General features: G+C 33.0%; 1 protein-coding gene across 2 annotated transcripts; it reads right to left on the reverse strand.

The window, feature by feature from the left end:
* Nucleotides 1-19,568: 19,568 nt before the first annotated feature.
* LOC127117530 (F-box/kelch-repeat protein At3g06240) lies at nt 19,569-20,794 on the reverse strand. 2 transcript variants are annotated; one of them, XM_051047580.1, is made up of 2 exons: nt 20,732-20,794; nt 19,569-20,594 (listed from the first exon to the last, which is right to left on the reverse strand). In XM_051047580.1, exons 1-2 carry the CDS (start codon nt 20,737-20,739, stop codon nt 19,631-19,633), a joined length of 972 nt encoding a protein of 323 aa, XP_050903537.1. In that variant the 5' UTR covers nt 20,740-20,794; the 3' UTR covers nt 19,569-19,630. The 2 variants fall into 2 exon arrangements, with proteins under 2 accessions (XP_050903537.1, XP_050903536.1); XM_051047579.1 differs by having other exon boundaries at nt 19,569-20,789.
* Between the last annotated feature and the right edge of the window lie 830 nt (nt 20,795-21,624).

Below are 21,624 nucleotides of genomic sequence, written 5' to 3' on the forward strand. Positions count from 1 at the left end.
TAGATCATGCTAGCTTGTGACAGAATTTGGCTCAAAATAATATAACCAATCTTTTTCAGCTTCTTGAAGTGAAATGGGTTATGTATTGCTGAATTAGTTCTGTGTTTTCTCATTCTTTGTTGATTTTTTCCTATTGAGTTTAACATGGCTGATCAAAGAACTCTGAGAGAACTTGTTGCCCCTGATGTTAATTATAATGCTTTATGTATTGAATATCCTATTGTTGTTGTACCTTTCAAATTGAAATCTGGTTTAATACACTTGTTGCTAAGGTTTAATGGTCTTGCAGGTGAGGACCCACATAAGCATTTAAAGGAATTCCAGATTGTGTGTTGTACACCTTTGAGAACTGAAGAAATCACAAAGGATCATATCAAGCTCAAAGCATTCTCATTTTCACTTCAAGAAGCTAGAAGAGATTGGTTATATTATTTTGAGCCAAATTCTGTCACAAGCTAGAATTATCTAAAAAGAGTGTTCCTAGAAAGGTTCTTCCCTGCCTCAAGAGTTTCTAATCAGAAAAGATATATGTGGTATTAGACAATTTGACATGGGGTCATTGACCGAATATTGGAGGAGATTCAAGTAGTTAGTGTCGAGTTGTCCTCAACACCAGATTTCTGAACAATTACTAATTTAGTACTTTTATGAAGGGTTGTTACCTATGGACAGAAATATCTTAGATGCTGCTAGTGAAGGAGCCCTTGTTGATAAGACCTCAGCTGAAGCTAAGACCCTAATCGAAGACATGTCACTCAACTCACATCAATTCTCAACCTGAAACAACTTTATGGTTCTAACAAAAGGAGTGCATGAAATTCAAGTTTCTTCTTCTTCCAACAAGGCTTTAGATATCAAAATTGATGAGTTTAATTCATTGATGAGAAAATTAGTAGTAGGAAAAACTCAGTCTGAAAGATTATGTGGTATTTGTACCTCTCTTGAACACCCAACAAATGCTTGTCATACCTTGCAAGAGGGTGTAAATTTTGATTTTCCTCAAGCATACGCAACAAATATCTACAACCCTTAAGGCAACAACCAATACAATTACAATAACACTTCTAGCCTATCCACTAATAGGTACCATATCATTTAGAGAAACCATCCAAACCTTCGGTATGGGAATCCATCCATACAACAACCTAGTCAACAACAGTCGATGCTACCGCTGCCACCACCACAAAACACCCCCACAAGTAACCACATATGCACCGCCCAAACCTTCACTAGAGGACCTTGTCAAGAAAATGGCTGTAAATAGTCTCCAATTTCAGCAGTGAAAAGATTCTAGTATTCAGAACTTGCAGACACTGATTGGACAACTTGCCACTTCAATGAATGTCATGCAACAAGCTCAAGGAACAAACCAACCACCTGCCCAAACAATAATGAATCCAAAAGGCCCTAATGTGAGTGCAATTTCTTTAAGATCCGTAAAGATTTTTGAACCAACCCCAACACCAAAAAAAATTAACAAAGTTGTTGAGTCCATACTTAAACCTAATTCTAATGTTATGGTTGAAGTTGAAAAAGAGAAAGAGTATGTACCACCAATTCCTTTTCCATAGAGAGTAGTCAAAAATAAAAACTTGGATGAGAAAGATAAGGATAAAGAGATATTGGACATATTCAGAAAGGTGGCAGTGAACATTCCCCTTCTTGATGTGATTAAGCAAATTCTAAAATATGTCAAGTTTCTTAAAGACTTATGCACTCACAATAGGAGATTGAAGGGGAATGAGAGAGTGAATATGGGAAGAAATGTTTCTACCTTCATTCAGCCTAAAGCACCTGAAAAAGATACAATTGAGCAAAATGTTTCAGCTCTCGCCCAAGCCATGCCTGAAAAGTGTAAGGATCCTATAACTTTTGTTATTCCTTACACCATTGGGGATGGTAAATTCAAAAATTGCATGATAGATTTATGAGCTTCTATTAATGTTATGCCTACTTTTGTTTATAATAATCTTGATCAAGGTCCTTTGCAGAATACAGGTTTAACATTTCAGTTGGCAAACATGAGTAATGTTCGCCTGTTGGAGTCATTGAATATGTACTTGTTCAAGTTAATGACTTGATATCTCCTGATGATTTTTACATTATGGACATGGAAGAAACTAAGTCAAACAAGGAACCCATCATTTTAGGCAGGCCATTCATGAAAAAAGCAAAAATAAAAATTGATGTCGATGATGGCACAATGTCCATGGAGTTTGGTGATATCATTGTTAAATTTAACATATTTTATGTTATGAAACACCCCATGGAAGAGCATTATGTTTTTTATATTGAGTTGCTTTTTGATTAGTTGATGATACTTATTCTGAGTTGTTATCTGATTTTCCATCACTATCAGACCTTGATGATACTTACTCTTGCAATTTATGTATTGGCATTAACCTTTGCTTTGTTTGTGCTGAGGTTGATGTTGCCTTGTAGGTTGATGTTTTTCATGTAGATGAAGTTGCAGATGAAGTTATAGATGAATCTGTTTATATCCGTGAATTGTGGTGATTTGATTGTGTTAAATTGCAAATTAAAGTTATATACTTAGAGTATTGTATGAGTTATAATTTTCTAAACGTTTGGCTTTTTACGGAATCGAAATCGGAGGTCCGAAAGTCCTCCAACAATGAAAAACGCAGAAAATTTTGCATTCTGTTTTTGTGTTAATCGGTTACCCACCGAGCGTTAACCGGTTACTTGCTTAAAAATCTGCGCAGGAAGTTAATTCTGTTTTATGTTAACCGGTTACCCACCGAGCGTTAACCGGTTACTTGCTTGAAAATCTGCGCAGGAAATTGATTCTGTTTTTTTGTTAACCAGTTACCTGCCGAGCGTTAATCGGTTGCTTGCTTGAAAATCTGCGCAGGAAGTTGATTCTGTTTTGTGTTAACCGGTTACCCACCGAGCGTTAACCGGTTACTTGCTGTGAAAAATGAAAAATTGAGATTTTAAAAGTTGTATTCATTTGAATGGAATCTAGTGTGCGTATTTAATAATTAGCCTATATTTGTGAATGATATATTGTTATGAATGTGTATATGTACCATTGATGGATAATTCATAGAGTTAAATTATGGTGATATGTGGAATGTTAAGATGGTATAGATGATCTTAATTGCATATGTGTTAGTATTTGTACATTCATTCATGGCATGGTCGACTTCATAGTGGAAGCGGTGAAACTGTGGGTTCACATGGTATTAGACGTTGATCCTTGAATGGAAATAGGCGTAGCAGATGTTGATCCTTAATTGGAAATAGACGTAGTGGCTTTGATCTTGTCCGGATCGAAAGCGTGGCTTGGATTCTAGATATTGAATCGGAAAGCAGTGAAACATTGGGTTCACATTCAGGTACCACATGCATAGAGTCACATGTCTTGCATTGAGTCACATTAGAGTTATGTGATAATTGAATGTATGCATTGATGTGATTGTGAGGTGTGTATGAGATATGGTAATTGAATTGGGTGATGTTTGGATACATAATTTGGAAAAATATGTGATTATGTGATAATTGTATTTATGTGTATATTTGGGAATATAGTACTAGATTTTAATATTGTACTCCTTGAGTTTTTATGGATGTTTGAAACATGTGAAATAAATGTTGGTTAATATTATTGACATGGTTATACAAGGTGTGATGAATTCCATTAATTGTTGATTTAATCATTGTACTTTATTATACTTCTTCATAATGATTTGAATTCTCACTCTTCTGTTGGAATGATGCTTTACATGGCATCGTGCAGATACTCCAGAGTAGTATTGTTGAAGTAAGTGGACGGTAGCTCGCTCGAGATTAGCCAGAGAGTTTCCGTATTTTAGTTTGAAGACTAGGTAATGAGTCAATGATCTGGTCATGTAACACTTGGTAGATTAGTAGTATTGAACTCATATCTTATTTGGATATGCATTATGTTATTACTTGTTTTATTTTATCTTGAGGTGATTATTGAGAGATGATCATGGTATGGGACATGGATCATTTTATGAAATACATGAGTATTCATTATTTTCCGCTACGAACGTATATTTTTGAATATTCATGATAAGTGAAATGTGTTATTTTAAATGGCCAGGTGTATTGTATATTGATGATGAATGATGTTAGTTTTTGAAAGCTTTTAGTTTTTGAAAACGTCGATGTGACGCCCTTTTGTTTATATGCGTGCTTATTTACTATGATTATATGTTAAGTATTTTGGGGTAGAAAAAGGGGTGTTACACCCGGCACCCCGACTGCCCCAACCTCACCATCCATTAAACAAACTCTTCCCTTAGAGCTTAAACCACTTCCTGACAATCTGAAATATGCTTATTTAGAAAGGAATGAAAAGATGTAGGTAATAATTTCTTCTAACCTTAATTTTGATCAAGGATAAAAGCTTTTGAAGAAGCATAAGAAGGCGATTGGATGGACCTTATCTGACATATTCGATATTAGTCCTTCCATGTGTAGGCATCGAATTCTGCTTGAAGAGGGAGCTAAGGTAGTGAGGCAACCCCAAAGGCGAATTAACCCTTTAATTCTTGATGTTATGAAAAAAGAGGTAACCAAGCTGTTACAAGCAAGTATCATATATCCTATCTCTAACAGTAATTGGGTAAGTCCAGGGCAAGTTGTACCTAAGAAATTTGGACTCACAATGGTAAAAAATGAAAAGAATGAACTTGTTCCCACTAGAGTTCAGAACAATTGGAGATTTTGTATTGACTACAAGCGGTTAAACCAGGAAACTAGAAAGGATCACTTTCCTTTACCATTCATTGATCAGATGCTTGAACGATTTTCTGGTAAATCTCATTATTGTTTTCTTGATGGTTTTTCAGGTTATTTTCAAATCCATATTGCACCAGAGGATCAAGAAAAGACAACTTTCATGTGCCCATTTGATAAGGTTGCTTACATGAGGATGCCCTTTGGTCTGTGCAATGCTCTTGGCACGTTCCAGCGATGCATGATTAGTATTTTTGCTGAATTTTTTGAAAATTGTATGAAAGTGTTTATGGATGATTTCACTGTTTATGGTTCTTCATTTGGTGCATGTTTGAACAATTTAAATATGGTTTTAAAGAGATGCATCAAAACTGGCCTTATTTTGAATCTTGAAAAATGTCATTTTATGGTTGAACAGGGAATTATTTTGGGTCACATAATTTCTGAAAAAAGAATTCCAGTAGACCTTGCTAAGATTGATGTGATTTTTACAATGTTTTACCCATATTGAATTCGCAAGATTCTTTCTTTTCTTGGTCATGCAAGTTTTTACAGGCGCTTCATAAAGGATTTCAGCAAGATAGCTCTTTCGTTATCAAAGTTATTGAAAAATGACGTCACTTTTGACTTTGATGACAAATACAAAAAGGCGTTTGAATCCTTTTAGAAGGCATTGACCTCTACTCCCATCATCCAGCCACCTAACTGGACACTCCCTTTTGAAATTATGTGTGATGCATCTAACTATGCAGTATGGGTTATTCTAGCACAAAGAGTTGACAAGGTTGCCCATGTTATTTATTATGCTTTGAGAACTTTGGATTCTACACAGGCTAATTACACCACTACTGAAAAAGAACTTCTAACTATTATTTTTGCTCTTGATAAATTCAAATCATATTTGTTAGGTTCCAAGGTAGTTGTTTTTACTGACCATGTAGCTTTAAAGTACATGTTGAAGAAACTATAAGAAAAGTCGATATTAATTCAGTGGGTGTTGTTGCTCCAAGAGTTTAATGTGGAGATTAAAGATAAAAATGGAGTTGAGAATTTAGTGGTTGATCATTTAAGCATAATAAAGCGGGATAAAGATCATTATCTTATTCATGATGATTTTCCTAATTAGCAACTTCTACAGCTGCATGAGGTAACTCCTTGGTATATTGATTTAGTTAATTATCTTGTTGCTGGAGTTTTTCCTACAGGTGCATCTAGGACACAAATTCACAAACTCAAAAGTAATGCAAAATATTATGTGTGGGATGATCCATATCTGTGGAAATTAGGTAGCGATCAGGTTATTAGAAGGTGTGTCCCCGATTATAAGATTGAATCTATTTTACATCTTTCTCATGCTTCTCAAGTAAGGGGACACTTTAGTCATCCAAAGACTGCAAGAAAAGTCCTAGATTCAGGTTTCTATTGGCCCACTATTTTTAAAGATGCTTATGAGACTTACTGCATTTGAAAAGAGTGTCAGATAACAGGTGCAACCATCACTCATCAGAGTGAAATGCCTTAGCAACCTATGTTTTTTTGTGAGGTGTTTGATGCATGGGGAATCGACTTTATGGGTCATTTTCCTATATCTTTTAGTTTTGTTTACATCTTACTAGATGTTAATTATGTTTCAAAGTGGGTTGAAGCAATCCCCATTAGGACTAATGATTCTAAAGTTGTTGCAAATTTTATCAATTATAATATTTTTTGCAGGTTAGGAATACCTCGCGCTACCATAAGTGACCAAGACACTCATTTCTGTAATCGCACCATGGAACCTTTGCTCCGAAAGTATGGAGTTGCAGACAGGGTCTCTACTGCATATCACCCCCAAACTAACGGGTAAGCTGCGATCTCAAACAGGGAAATTAAATAGATTTTAGAAAAGATGGTGCAACCAAATAGGAAGGACTGGAGCTGCCATCTAAAAGAATCACTTTGGGCTTAAAGAACAACTTTTAATACACCAATGGGTATGTCTCTCTATCGACTTGTGTTTGGTAAGACATGTCACCTCCTTGTAGAAATTGAGCACCATGCTTATTGGACGGTCAAAAGTTGTAATTTGGAAATGCAAAAAGCAGGTATGGAAAGAAAACTCCAATTACAACAACTTGAAGAGCTTAGGCTAGAGGGTTATGAGAGCTCTAGAATTTACAAAGAGAAAACTAAGCACTTCCATGATAAGATGATTTCTAGGAAGGAATTCTCTCTTGGCTAAAAAGTCATACTATTTACTCCCTCCTAAAAGTAATGGCTAAGAAACTTCGATCTAAGTAGATTAGTCATTTTGTTGTTACTAATGTTTTCCCTCATGATACAGTAAATATAAAAAGTGCAGGTACTGATAAGATTTTCAAAGTTAACAGGCAGCGCCTGAGGCTATTTCATGAAAGTCGGGTGCTTGAAGATGCAACCATAAAAGAGTCTTCCTTGGAAAAGCTAACCTACACTGCAACTTGATTAGAGAACACTTCTTCCTTTCTCTCACTCTTATTTTATATTTATGTTCTTTCATTGAGGATAATGTATGTTTTAAGTGTGGGGGAGAGAACCATTTACTTTGTTTTCCTTGTTTTTAGTTTGTTTTTATATATATATATATATATATATATATATATATATATATATATATATATATATATATATATATATATATATATATATATATATATATATATATATATATATATATATATATATATGCATATTTATTGATTTTTGGATTGCAAGTGTTGTGTGAGTAATTTCTATGTTCTATTGATTAAAGACTTCTAATGTGATGTGATTAATTTGTTGTGCATTCTTAGTATGTTAAGTAGGACTAAGCTCTAAATTGTGCATCATTTGTGGTAAATCATTTACCTTGTGAGATTTTAAGCCTAATAATGGATAACATTCATAAATCCATCCTTTTCTTTCTTGTATGTTTCACTCGTGTCTGTTAGTCTCTAGAACTTGAATTGACTCTTGTTGAAACTTTTTGTTTACTTGTGCACACTGATATGAGGAAGACAATTTATTTTTGTTTTATTTATTTTTTAGTCAGTTAACTAAAAATCCAACCCTGAATATATCATCCCTTGTTTGAAAATCCATTGAGCTTATCATCTCATTCTTTGTTTAAAATTCATTACAAGCCTAAAAATGAAAAATAATAGTATCACTTTATTCAAAGGATTGAACGAGTCTTGTTTAGAGTTGTGTGAGGTTAAATTATTATGGTTGTGATACTCCAAAAGTTGGAAGAAAAGAAAAAAGTAGAAAAAAAATAAAAAGAAAAAAAATGGAAAAAGAAAAGAAGAATGACAATACATATTACTTTTGGAAAAAAAGACTAAAAAGAGAAAAGAAATAAATAGTTGCAAGGTTGTTGTTTGAAAGTGAATAAAATTTTATTTAGTTCAATTCCCTCAATTTCTTTCAATTTTCTTTTGACCCTTTGAATTTTAGCCTAGCACCCCTTAGGATTTATCTCACCATTACTCTCGGCAAGTTACAACCCTAATAAAATTCTTTTTGATCTTTATGTGCGTGTAGTGTGGATGTTAGAGTTTTCTCAAGTTTATTGTAGTACATAATTTTTATGATGTGTTTTGAGTGTAAACAGTAATCTAAACACTTGAGAGTTGAGTGAATTTTGTCATGTGAGGATCTTGGTGCTTGTGATGTACTCTTTGGTAAACTGTCTTATTACTTCCTTTGAATGTCATTCAGTTTTACTCACTAACATCATATTTCTTGAAGCTTAGAATGAAGATTTTACTTCCACCATTGTGATTTTAAAGTCTTTGAATTTGTGTGTTTTGTTCCTATTTTTCTATTTTGAATTTTAACTTTAGAATTTTGCTCGGAGTGCAAAAGTTCAAGCGTGGGGGAATTCGATCAATGTGTTTTCATGCATATTCTTTCACTATTATATTGCAATAATTCTAGAGTTTCTTTTTTTATTTCTACTATTTTAGTGTGTTTCCTTAGCTTAGTTTATTTCTACATTTATTTTAATTTCGTATGGTATTTTCTGAATAAATAGTTTTGACACTCTCTTACTTCGCAAGTCATAACTTGGTCCAAGAGAATCGGATTGACATGTTCTAATAGGTGTTGAAAAGTTGAGAGAATAAGTTAAAAGTTTTATGTTGAAGTCAGGAGCATATTCAAAGTGTAGAAGACTCAAATAAATCATTTTAGTTTCATACTTTAGAAAATAATGAGTTTTGGGCCGGTTTTTATGTTTTCCGACCCGATTAGGATTAGAACCCTAATTCCTTGTTTCCTATAACCTAAGTTAGTTGTGGTATTATTGATACATCCAATTCATTATTCACGAAACTCCTAGCTTTGCACGATTTTCATGGAGAACTAATCCCTAAGGAGAATTTTGTTGATTAGGGGTTCCACCGTTTTAAGGTTATTTTAATTCTAATTTAATTTGATTTCTATTCAATTCAGCCTATGTATTCATTTGCTTAATTCGATTGCATTCGTTTTCTTAATTTGATTGCTACTCATAGGATACAATTGATTAAATTTGATTGTAGGCATGTTCCTAATTTTAATTATGTGTTAACTTAACTTATTTGTTAGCTTCGTCTAATCTTTAAACCAACATGTTTTATATGGTAAACAAGAACATAATTCACATGATATTGATAGCGTTTGTCTAATTGATTTCATATTCAAATAGAATCGAAGCCATTTAGGGGATTGGATTTACAATAGTCAGTGATAAATCGGAACCCAAATCAGTAAGATTAGTCGTTTTAGCTTATTCGTAATCAAATCCTTTTTATTTGTTACTATTTCCTTAATCGAACCTAAACCCCCATTGTTCTTTCAATTGGTAAAATTCAATACAAGAGTCCTTGTGATACGACATTCGAGTGTCGCTTCCCTAAACTACAATTTTCAATTACTCGTTTTTTACCCATGCATGACAATGGATCACCTACCATATATCGTCAGAGGGCAATTCAAACAAACTGAATAAGTAGTTACCGACCCATTAGTTGGCGTATCAATTATCATACCTCCACCTATAAGGGACAAAATGAGATTTAATTTCTTCACACAATCAACAAATATAAAAGAATGAGTAGCACCCTTATCAATGATAGTAATCAAAGTAATACCATTAATAAAGTGTGTACCTTAGATAAGATTATCGGACTTTGAGTCCTCTGCACCACTGAGAGCAAAAACCTTTCCTCCAGCTTTGACATCCTGCGTCTTCTTAGGTTTCTGATAATTGGTATTGATGTGACCAGTCTATCCATATTTATAGCAAACCACTGCAACCCTCTTACACTCAATATCCTTATCCCCAACTTTCCTATATCTGTAACATGTCACCGCAGTACACTCTGAAATACAATGACCAAGAACACCACATTTTGAAGCACTTGATCAGATTAGCAACACCTCCCTCACTTTGACTTTTCCCACCATTATTCTTTTACTGGAACTTATATATACCTTTACCATCAAAAACAATATAAGGCTTCCCGCGATTCTGGTTACCATTTCTCTTGTCAGTAACACTCTTATAATGGGAAGATCTAGCATGATTGTCTTCATCATAGATGCAACACTTATTAACCAACACCGAGAATTGACGAATTTCTTGATACCCAATAAATTGCTTAATCTCTGGGCATAGTCCCTTCTCAAACTTGATACACTTAGACATTTCAGCCTCCCCCCATTATAGCGAGGGTAGAACCTATACAATTCCTCAAACTTGGAAGCATAATCTGCAACTGTCATATTTCCTTGCTTAAGTTCAAGGAATTCCACCTCTTTCTTGCCACGCACATCAGCTGGAAAATATTTTTCCAAGAATGCTCCCCTAAAAATAACTCAAGTAATCATTGTACCATTAGCCTCAAACCTATGTCTAGCATTATCCCACCAATACTATGCTTATTCAGACAACATATAAGCACCATAAAGAATCTCCTGAGCATCGGCACATGTCATCACTCTGAAGATTTTCTCGATCTCCTGCAACCAAACATGTGTTCCTTCTAGATCATGCCTTCCTTTGAAGGTTGGTGGCTTGTTCCTCATAAACATGTCAAGTCCACGGGATCCAACAACTTCAATTTATGGATTATCCTGAGCTTGCAACACTTAAGCCAAGGTTGTCAAGGCATCAACAATATCACGGTCATTTCTTCCAGTCATTCCTCTGTATATCAGTAAACAACTGTTAGAACAAACATTATATCAACAACATTCACACACATGTTGTACACCAGGAATAATTAAAATCACAAAAACCTGGCTGGACGGACCGACCTGCTCTGATACCACTATCTAACACCCTAAACCCCGAATTTTAATTATTAATGATAAAATCATACATAGGATGTTACTTCACAAAAACTCTCATACATAAACATGTAATTTAATAATTTACAACGGAAGTTAAACGAAAACATGTCATAAGTCTGAATAAAAACAATTCTGAAAAACTCCATAAAAGAGAGTTACAACTCAAAACATAAAAATACAAGCGCCCAAAATCCCAATGTTACATACTATAGCATTTATTTGACTAAATAAAGGAAAACATGATGACAAACGAATATAACAATAAGTAACAACGGTGAATTTAGCAACAAGATGACAAACGAATATAACAATAAGATTAATACACAAACACATACACCAATATAAACACATATATCATTCTCAACATATGCAATGCTATAATGCACCAACTTCATCACCTATATGCATGTGGTACCAAGTTTTTATGGATATCAGAGGTATGTTACTGATTTCTTCCACGGTCTTCGGTCTCTCACCTGAACCGACGATCCTCACCAAATAGATCTAAGACCCGTCGGTCCCTCAACTAGACCAACGATCCCACCAAATAGATTTGAGGCCACCAAATAGATTGAAGTCCCACCTAACTCCAATGTATATGCATGCATGGGAATGTTAGTAATTAAACAACATAGTTCACTCAAACAAATATAAACCACCCATAATTATTCACCAAAATTAGGTTCCGAGTATGAACCATATATCACCAATAAAAAGCCACAAAAAATAATCACCATTCTCAATAATATTTCAATTTGATTACTCCACAATATCACCCATTATTCTCTTTCTAATATATTTTCAAATAAAAACTATAAATATTTTATTTTATTCAATAAAAGAATTTAATTTCAAAATAATGCAATTTATCTGCAGTATTACACGAAAGTCAAAGAAAAGACATCCAGACTCAAAAAATGACAATCGATCGAAAAACGCCCAAAAATTCCCAAATTGTCGCCGATCGCCGATTTTTTGATTTTTGCCTTTTTGTGATTTTTCGACTTCCATGCTTTCTCGATTTTTGCGACTTCTCGATTTTTGTGATTTTTTTTATTTCATGATTTTTTTACTTTTTCGTATCGCCTTGCGATTTCGTATGGGAAAAATAAATTTTTGACAAAAAAAATTGATTTTTACAAAAAAAAGAAAGTGATTTCTTACGGAAAAAAGTGACTCCTTACAGAAAAGTGATTCTTTACCACTAGTTTTTGGTATTTTCCAAAAAAAAAATATTATAAATCAACAATAATTTAGAGTATTACAATCACCAATTTCATTCTACGGTGACCAAAAGGGATTTTCCCCAACCCCATTTGGTCATCCAAAATTTTCATTGATCAACAAATAGTTATCTCATTTGGTCACAAATTGTAACAACAATCCATTTGGGAAAAATACAGACATACAAAAAATAACATATATAAACGATCAGTAAAAATAGGGTAACAAACTACAAACACTTGACGCTTATGAGAGGATAAGAGAATCCTCATCATCATGTTGCCCAAATAATCATCTTACCGTAAGTAATCCCCCATACTTTAATAAAATCTTTTTTTTATAAATTCTTGTCTTTCCTACCGCTCCCTTCCCTAAGCTCCCTTTTTTGCTCTTAGATGCTTTGTTTCTCTTAAATTTGAGATTTTCTCTAGTACCATAGTTTTCACTCTTATTTTAGAATTTATAGTCCCAAATCTCATTTGGATACTTCACCTTCTACTTACTCACCCCCAATATTATCGTTGATCTTCTAACATTAAAATCTATTCTTTTTACTATTAATAAAAATAATCTCAATTAAATATTTATTCAATAAATAAAATAAAAGATTACTGTAAATGATTATTTTAAAACATTCTAATTAAATAAATATTTCGTTAAAACATTTCAATTAATTTCTAAAACTTCAATTATTTCTATCATTACTAAATATTTTAAAATTAACTAATTATCACTAATAATTCCAATAATTTTAATTTTTAAATCCCACGCTCTCAACTCAACTAATTCATTAATTATTAAATTATCAAAATACATTTATAACCCCCAAATCAACAAAAATAACACCATTAATTAAAATAAGTCATACCACACACAACAAACAAATATCCTCATATTTAATTAAAATATTAAAATAAACTAGGGGAATTACACATAACACTAGGCTTCATAGCAATCCCCTCCAAGGATAGCTTCAAGAGACTAGTCTTCAGGATGACTTTCAAAGAGGATCTTGTATCCACCAATACCCTGGACAACAACGTGTCTACACATCTCAACGAAATATGCAGAGCCTTATTACGAGTTCTTCCTCTAGAAGGAAGCTCATCGTCACTGAAACCCAAGAAGTTTTCAATAGTGATATTGGCCACTACGCCATCAAACTGGTTCATTGTAATATCTTTGTTGACATGTGTTACGCTTAGGACTCTCATTAGTGAATCCATACGAGCTTCTGAACTAAATAATAGAGATATCATTGAAATTTTTGAGGGAGTCTAGTTCAACTGATCGACTACCTTGTAGTCGCTCTTCTTTATGATCATGAGGAACTCTTCAACCTCCTTTTTTGATGGAGCAACTTTAGGGGATGAAGACCATCCTTGTGATTCAACATGTTGAGCAAAGATTGAAGTGTCGTTTGCAACTTCCTTTCCTTTAGCCTTAGCAAAAAACTCAACAGTTTGTAGTGCAAACACTCGACCACTACGAGCCATCCCTCAGGTCCAATAATGGAAGTGACGTTTGGATCATTAATCTCCATGGGTTGATTTTCACGTCCCTTCTTATAGACCTTTGGTTTGTATCTCCAAGGAACTGCCTTTGCACTTTCAAAGGGGAAAGGTGCAGAGATCTGAATCACTAAAGGAGTGACTAAAATTTATATTTCTAGTGATGTATAAGGAATATCCACCACATCCATTTCCTTTACTTTCTTCTTGCTTAGGCGCCCAATCTGGATTGTGCCCTTGTAAATCAGTTGTTGAACACAACTCTCCAAGCTTTCATAAATCTTTACACCGGAGGTACAAGCCTCATTATCAAAATGATTTATTGAGATCAAACCATGTCTCCTCAATTGTACTCCTATAATAGAAATAGGAGTTTGGATCTCTTTTACCTTCTCAATCAACTTTTGATCAACATTTTCCTCCATAACACTCACGGAAGGTCTCGCATGCACTGCCATGGGATTTATTCCAACATTTGGGCCTGTTGGTGTGAAAGTGATGGCCTTTGAGTCAATCAAATCTTATATTATATTCTTGAATGCATAGAAATTATCTACGGTGAGCCCTGGCGCACCCATATGATAATCATAGTGAGCATTGACATCATATCCAGGTGGATATAGGGCATGATCCGACCTTAGTTCTCTCAAGGTTAACAATCCACATTTGAGTAGATAGGTAAATATTTGATTCTATGATATTGGAAGTGGATCATACTGTCTTTGTGGCCTTTTCGGTTTAAACTACCGTTATTGAGGGGCGTTTTGTTGATAATGTTGTGGTTGTTGTTGTTGGTAAGCCTATTGCTGGAATGGTTGTTGTTGCTGAATTGGTTATTGAAATGGCGCAGGTGTGATAGCAGTGACTTGGTGATAAGGTACCAGCACATGTTGTTGAACTTTGTTCCCCCTTCCTCCCATAATGGTGTTAGCCTCCCCTTCTTTCTTCTTTTGGAAGTTGGAGTACGACTTCTTTCCTTCGCTCCCCTTTTTCATGTGGCTTTCTATTATTTCTCCAGCGGTGACTACGTCGGAGAATGATGGAAAGCTAGATACAACCATCTTTTCCATGTATTGGAACTACAACATCCCCATGAACATATCAATCATTTTATTATCCAATATTGGGGGTTGGGTTTTAGCTGCAAGCTCCCTCAAGCGTTTGGGCGTACTCTCTGAACGATTCATTGTTGTGTTGTGTCATATCCTGCAACTCAGTACGGTTGGGTGCAAGATCAGTGTTATACTAGCAATGCTTGAGGAAAGCTTCAGCGAGATCTCTAAATGATTGGACCTAACTCCTTTCTAGTTGTATGTACCATTCCAAGGATGCCCCACCGAGGTTGTTATAGAAGTAATGGATCAGGAGCTTTTCATTGTCAATATGAGCTACCATCTTGCGACAATATACCCTCAGGTGAGTGCAGGGATAACTGACCCCTTATACTTATTAAAATTTGGTACCTTGAATTTTTAAGGGATCATCAACCCTGGTACCAAGCACATGTTGATAGTGTTAAGACCGAGAGTAGAGTGAACCTCCATGGACTTGAACTTTTGCTTTAGAGCAGGTAGCTCTCTACAGCAAGGTTCAACAAAGTCCCAACAACAGGCCTCATTTGCGGTTCTTTGGAAAAGGAAATCTCATCAACTTTTGGAAGACATAGTGGTTGAGGTCAGGAAACTTTACACTCCCTTTTCCTAAAATCATGGCAGTGATCTCGAATCCTAGGTGCAAGATTGCGGAAATGGGATCTTGATATGGAGCTTTGTGGAATTGGAAGTTTAGGTGAATTGCGATGTTCTCAATGTTGCAGAGGCAACCAACCTGCAAAGCATGCATTCTATTCTTCTGCAAATCCATCATAATCAAGACATATCCAATGAGTTTGTGTGATGGAGAAACATTAATGGCTTTTCGGTCAAGAACACTTACGCCGTACTATCAAGTTTGTAGGCTACAGATAGTGCCTTAGACGCTGAGCTAAAAGTCAACCTAAGTAGATTGTGGAGATCTTTTGCTCCCAACAGAATACTCATTTTCGAATGGAGGCTTTTGTTGTAAAGATTTCATACTAGAGATGATCTAGTTAGGCATGGTATTCTGAACGAAACGTACAATTCTGTGTGCATTCATTGTTGGAGGGTAGTTGAAGATACTCATCATCTGTTTGTATTTAGTCCAGTCAGTTTGGTGGTTTGGATTAGTGCAACTAACTGTATTGGATTGAGTGGGAGAGCAATCATCCTTAAAGACGCATTTTTTGAAGTTATGTGATACTGCTAGTTCGAAATTCAAATATCCTACGCTTCTTTGGCTTGCTATATGCATAGCCTTATGGTTAAGTTGCAACAATATTCTTTTTCAATGACAGAGTCGTAGATATTCATAAAGTTTTTGCTTGCGTTGGAGGCGGAATCAGTGCTGGCTTTTTTCAAGAATTAGTCTTGGTCTTGTTTTGTTCGTTTTGTTTGCTTTTTTTGCTTGGTGTTGTTGGTTATTGTCTGATTTCCAGAGAACTTTAGCTTGTTTGTATTGGGTTTGGAATGCCCTTTGTTCTCCTTTATGTGATATATATTTTGGCTTATAAAAAAATTATATTTTATATTTAATATTATAACTTAGTTAATGTTATTTATTTTATTGGTTAATGAAATGATAAATTTGGTTAATAAATTATAAATAAAATATATGATTAATAACATATATTTTTGTGATAAATGATATAATAACATTGGATAATGACAGATTTTATACTTGTGTACCAAAAATAATTTTAAAAATAAAAATATTTCTTTTTTTGAAATAAAAATTGAAAACTATGAATACTGTGAACAATATTTAAGTGTAAGTATTGGTGTAAAATGTATTGTCAAGATGACATTAATGATATGTTTTAGTGTTATTTTTTTGTTGTTTTAGTTTTTAATAAGTGATAAAAACTAGAGCTTTCAAAATTGATTAACTAAAATGGACCGACCCGTTAGGTCCGAAAAATCATAAGTCTTTGGACTTAAAATTATAGCCCATATTTTTTTTAGATTTTTTTAGTCAAATCCTAAAAATTCCGTTACCCATTAGGACTAGTCCATAAGAGCCATTGATAGTCTATTAGGTCCGCATAACTATAAATTTTAAAATAATTATATTAATACTTATATTTTCTTCTTCCAAAACAACACATTGGTTTTTCTCAACTCATTAAATTTCATCTCTATTCTATTTAATCTTTCTCTTTTAAATTTTATAGATTAATATAATCGATACTCTTTCATAGTATTCTATTAGTTTCTTTTATGTTAAATATTTGAGTATTATTTTATACAATTTAGACATGTGTTGTATTTAAAAATATATTATAGTATTTATACAAGATAATATAGTACTTAAAAATATATTATGTTTAAAATAATATAATTTTTAATTTTATTTATAATAAATATTACAAGATTTTTATTTTTATTTTTTATTTTGAAAAAAGTCAGTTTAGGGTCGGATAACCCGAAGTCCATATAGGGTCTCAGGTAGTAATTTTGGAGCTCATATTAAAATAGGATTTTTCCGGCCTAGCCTTAAAAATTTGAGGCTCACCAAAACCGACCCGTTTAGGACCGGATAGTCCATTTTGAAAGCTCTAATAAAACCCTTTTTCCTACAGAAATAGAAACCCTAGGCATAAAGTGAGTGAAGAAAATATTTTTTTTTATTCTTTTTAAGTTGGTTTGCCCTTGGAAAAATTTGTGGCATGTTTTCATGTAGTTGCAACACAATTTAGCCGTTGCACTTTCAATCGTGACACAATTTGTGAAGTTTGCAGCGTGATATAATTGTTTATAGTTGTTATATGACTATTATATCATCAAATTGTGACTAGGTTAATATTGGTTGCGATGTGATTAAGACGATGTCTATAAATATGAGGCAGGTTTTGAGTTGTCTCATCATTGTTCATCAATTATATTGTTCACTCTCTAACATCCTAATAACAAAGGTTGTTGCGATCCACCTTCACCTCTGTTCAAACTTCCCATTTTTGGTTCCAGGATGGAACAACTTCCAATTTCATCTTTTTTACACCCAATCTTGGAACAACTTCCAATTTCATCTTTTCTACACCCAAATTTAATTCAGTTTTCTCTTTAAAATATGCTTTAATCTACCCTAATAACAAAAAATATTTAAGTATTATAAAAATAAAATGAAAATCAAATTGATAAAATACGATTTTAATGGGCTGCCTTCCACACAACGTTCCTAAAACGTCATTATCTCGACGTCTAATCTCCCCAAGTTAAGGATGACATTTCATATCAGACTTGTTTAAGTCTATACTTATTTCCCTGCCCTCTACACAGGTTATAATGTCATTATTTTCTTTGATCAAAGGATAAAGGTCTTCAACTTGCTTATGTATCACCTTTTTCTTAGTTGAGGGAGGTAGTCCGTCTTCAATTTTGTGTTTTTGATGGATCTTATCATAACTCCCTTATCTATTATCCTCTCGAAGTTACAAATCATCATACACTTATTATCATTTTTTCCTTCTAAAGTTTGAGTCTAAGCTCCCTAGTTTGAAGGTAAACATTTTTCTTGATAATACATAAGAATGGTCTACCTAATATGACTAAAACTTCAACTTTTTCTTCAATGTCGACAATCACAAAATCAAAGGGATATATGAATGTTCTGACTTTCACTAATACATCTTCCATTTACCACACAAGTGACAAATGTTTAAGCAATGAGCATACATGGTCTTTTGGCTAGAAGATAACATTTGTTAGACAAAAAAGAGAAAAACATAATATATGTTAATTATTTATTAATAGAGTTTTTGGTGTTTGGTAGGGGTGTTCACAGTACAGTTTGAATCGGTTTTAAAGAAAAAATTCATTTGATCTGAAGATAAAATCATTCACGGTTCGGTTTGATTTTGAATGACTACTTAAATTTTTTTGATCTGATCCAATCTAATTTTGTGATGTTTAATTTAGATTGATTTTTGAATATCTAAAGTATAAATTATAATTTTTTATATATTAATGTTATAAAAACACTATAAAATAGTAGATGTGAAGTAGTATATAATACATTAAAATTTAAAATTATAAAATAAGAACGATATATTATGTTTAAAACAAATAAATAAATAAACTAAATTAATAGGTAATAGTAAAACATAAATGAATTATACATGAATTATAAATTAACTTAATATACGTACTAATAAAAAATAAATATGTATTAAAGTATTTGCACACGGTTACTTCGATTTTTATAAAAGTGAATCCAAACACATAAAAAATTATTTGATTTTTTTTTTAATTCAGTTTGTGTTTTTTATTTATATCAATTTGGATTTAAAGAGACTTGAAGTATGAACGCAATCATCCAAAAATGGTGTAAGGAAATTGGTTCTGAAGATAAACACTGCCAGAGCATATCTTTATGACAGTTTAAAGTTTGTATTGAGATTTTCATATCTAAGTTTACTTGCAAAGAAATGGAAGATAAATAGATCGAATTGCACAAAACATTACAAACAATCCAACAATGTATCAAGCAAATAACTCATAGGGTTAGGACTTTTTTTCTCCTTTATGGGGAGAACAAGCCATATTGTGCAAGTTATTAGAAGCATATCAATCAAATAACAATGATCTTTCAATGTTTATAAGTAACAGGAGAAACAATAAAACAATAAAAAATAAAAAATGAATTCTATATTCCTCTAATTGGAAGATAACTATCACTAAAATAATAAAAAATGGATGCATGATATCTTATTTGAAAGATTCTAACTTTAATAATAGTTAATAGTATGTATTCTATATTCCTCTAATTGGAAGAATGCTTTCTCTATGGAATAGTAAGCTACAACGAGATGAGAGTGCTTTAACACCAACCTTATCAATCATCCCAGTGTTTAAATCAAACCAGACTAACTCCTTGTCTTTTCTTGTGAATAACATCTTGTCATTCTTTCCCGCTCCAACAAAGTACTTAAGGCAGGGTAACCGCCCAACAACAAAAAGTTTAGTCCATGATTCCTTTACACCGACTTCACCCAAAATTGAAATGTGAAACGTAGACATCTTCAAGTAATTTGAGATGAAAGCAATAGAGCCATTCAATATCATCAATTTTTTCGATACCATACAACTAGAAAGACCGGCCAACTTATCATCTACATGAGAGGGCATGAATGTTTTAATGACAGATTCACAACTGAAGTCAAATGACACTAGATAACTTTGTATTCCGTCTTTATTCCACCAATGACACACTCCATCTATGTATATTTTATGCCTATTTACATTATTATATATAGATATATCAACGTCCAGTTTCTTCCAAGAGTTACTATTTAAGCTATATATTTCTCTATATATCCTCCAAGCACTAACATATCTAATTTGAACTACTTTATAGTCATCTTTAACACGGTCATAACCAATTATATAATCAACAAAACCATCATTCCTTCCTATAGATATAGATTCGGATAAACTAGAAGGAACTTGCTTATATTCCTCCGTAGTTGGATTCCACAATATAACTATTTTACCTTCATTATAGATACTTTTAACACGAAGACAGAGAACACCATTAATACTAACTGAGCCCAAAATTTCAAAATGATTCCGATAAAATGGCGGCTTTAGCAGCTTTAACTTGACAAACCACTCACCGGAAAGAGAAAACAAATGGTGGTGAAAGTCTTCCCCTAAGAGATGTAAGAGGAGAGATTTATCATCATAATAAGATGAATCCTTTGCTAAGAAAGATTTTCTGTAGATATTCATGAAATAAGGATCATCAAAGAGAAGAGACCATGATTTGCATACAGATTGAAATCGCTTGAAAGATTTGAGAGAAAGTTTAGACAAAATAGAGAAGGCAATATCATGAGGTATATAGCTGTGAACCTGAACATTTGTTGCAGTCAGCAACATCTCCCTCTCCATGGCTTCTTCTGCTAGGGTTTCTGCGTTTTTAAATTGGTGGCAAGCTTTTTCAAATATTCCCTTAAAACTTTATCTTCATCACATCATGTACTTAATTCTAATAATATAATATGTTTTCTAAATAATATTTCAAGTAAATTTTTTATCTTATTTTATTAATTTACCTATTATTTAATTAAAATAACATCTCACTATTTTTTTTCTTCTCAATATTTTCATTAAAATATTCTCCCGTAAAAAAATGCTTTAATTGAAAGAATGCTTTAATTGCAAATTCAAGAAATTGATTAAAAGAAGAATTTTATGTGATATCTCAAATAAGGATTAACCTACACCTACGAGGGTATTTTATAAAAAAACTCTTGATAAGTGTTATTGAGGTGGAGTAAAGGCAAAACCAGGAACTAAATCAATGAGAGTTAATGCAACTACACCAAAAAGAGACACCCTTTTAAGTAAAAAAACTGATTCGGATTTTAATCTTCAAACTTACTTCTAAACTTACTTCTAGAACAATATTGCTTATATATTTAATTTGTGTGGGTTAAGCATAGAAGGGAATCCGGATTTCAATATCCGGACCCATTTTTATAGAATTTTACATATTATTGAAGTTTTTATTTTAGAATAATAGATTGGATTTGGATTTTAAAATTCGGACATACTCCTTAATAAAAATATGAAACCCTTACGGAATATCATTTGACATTGCATTCATTATTTATACAATAAACATACATATGAGTCAAGCACAACTAATGTCAATATTTTATAAACTCACTTGAAAATCATACATCAATCATTCCTAAAATACAACTAATCATACAAAATTTTAAATTATTTATAAAAATATA

This window comes from Lathyrus oleraceus, chromosome 2, assembly GCF_024323335.1.
Source record: "Lathyrus oleraceus cultivar Zhongwan6 chromosome 2, CAAS_Psat_ZW6_1.0, whole genome shotgun sequence".
Lineage (NCBI taxonomy): Eukaryota > Viridiplantae > Streptophyta > Magnoliopsida > Fabales > Fabaceae > Lathyrus > Lathyrus oleraceus.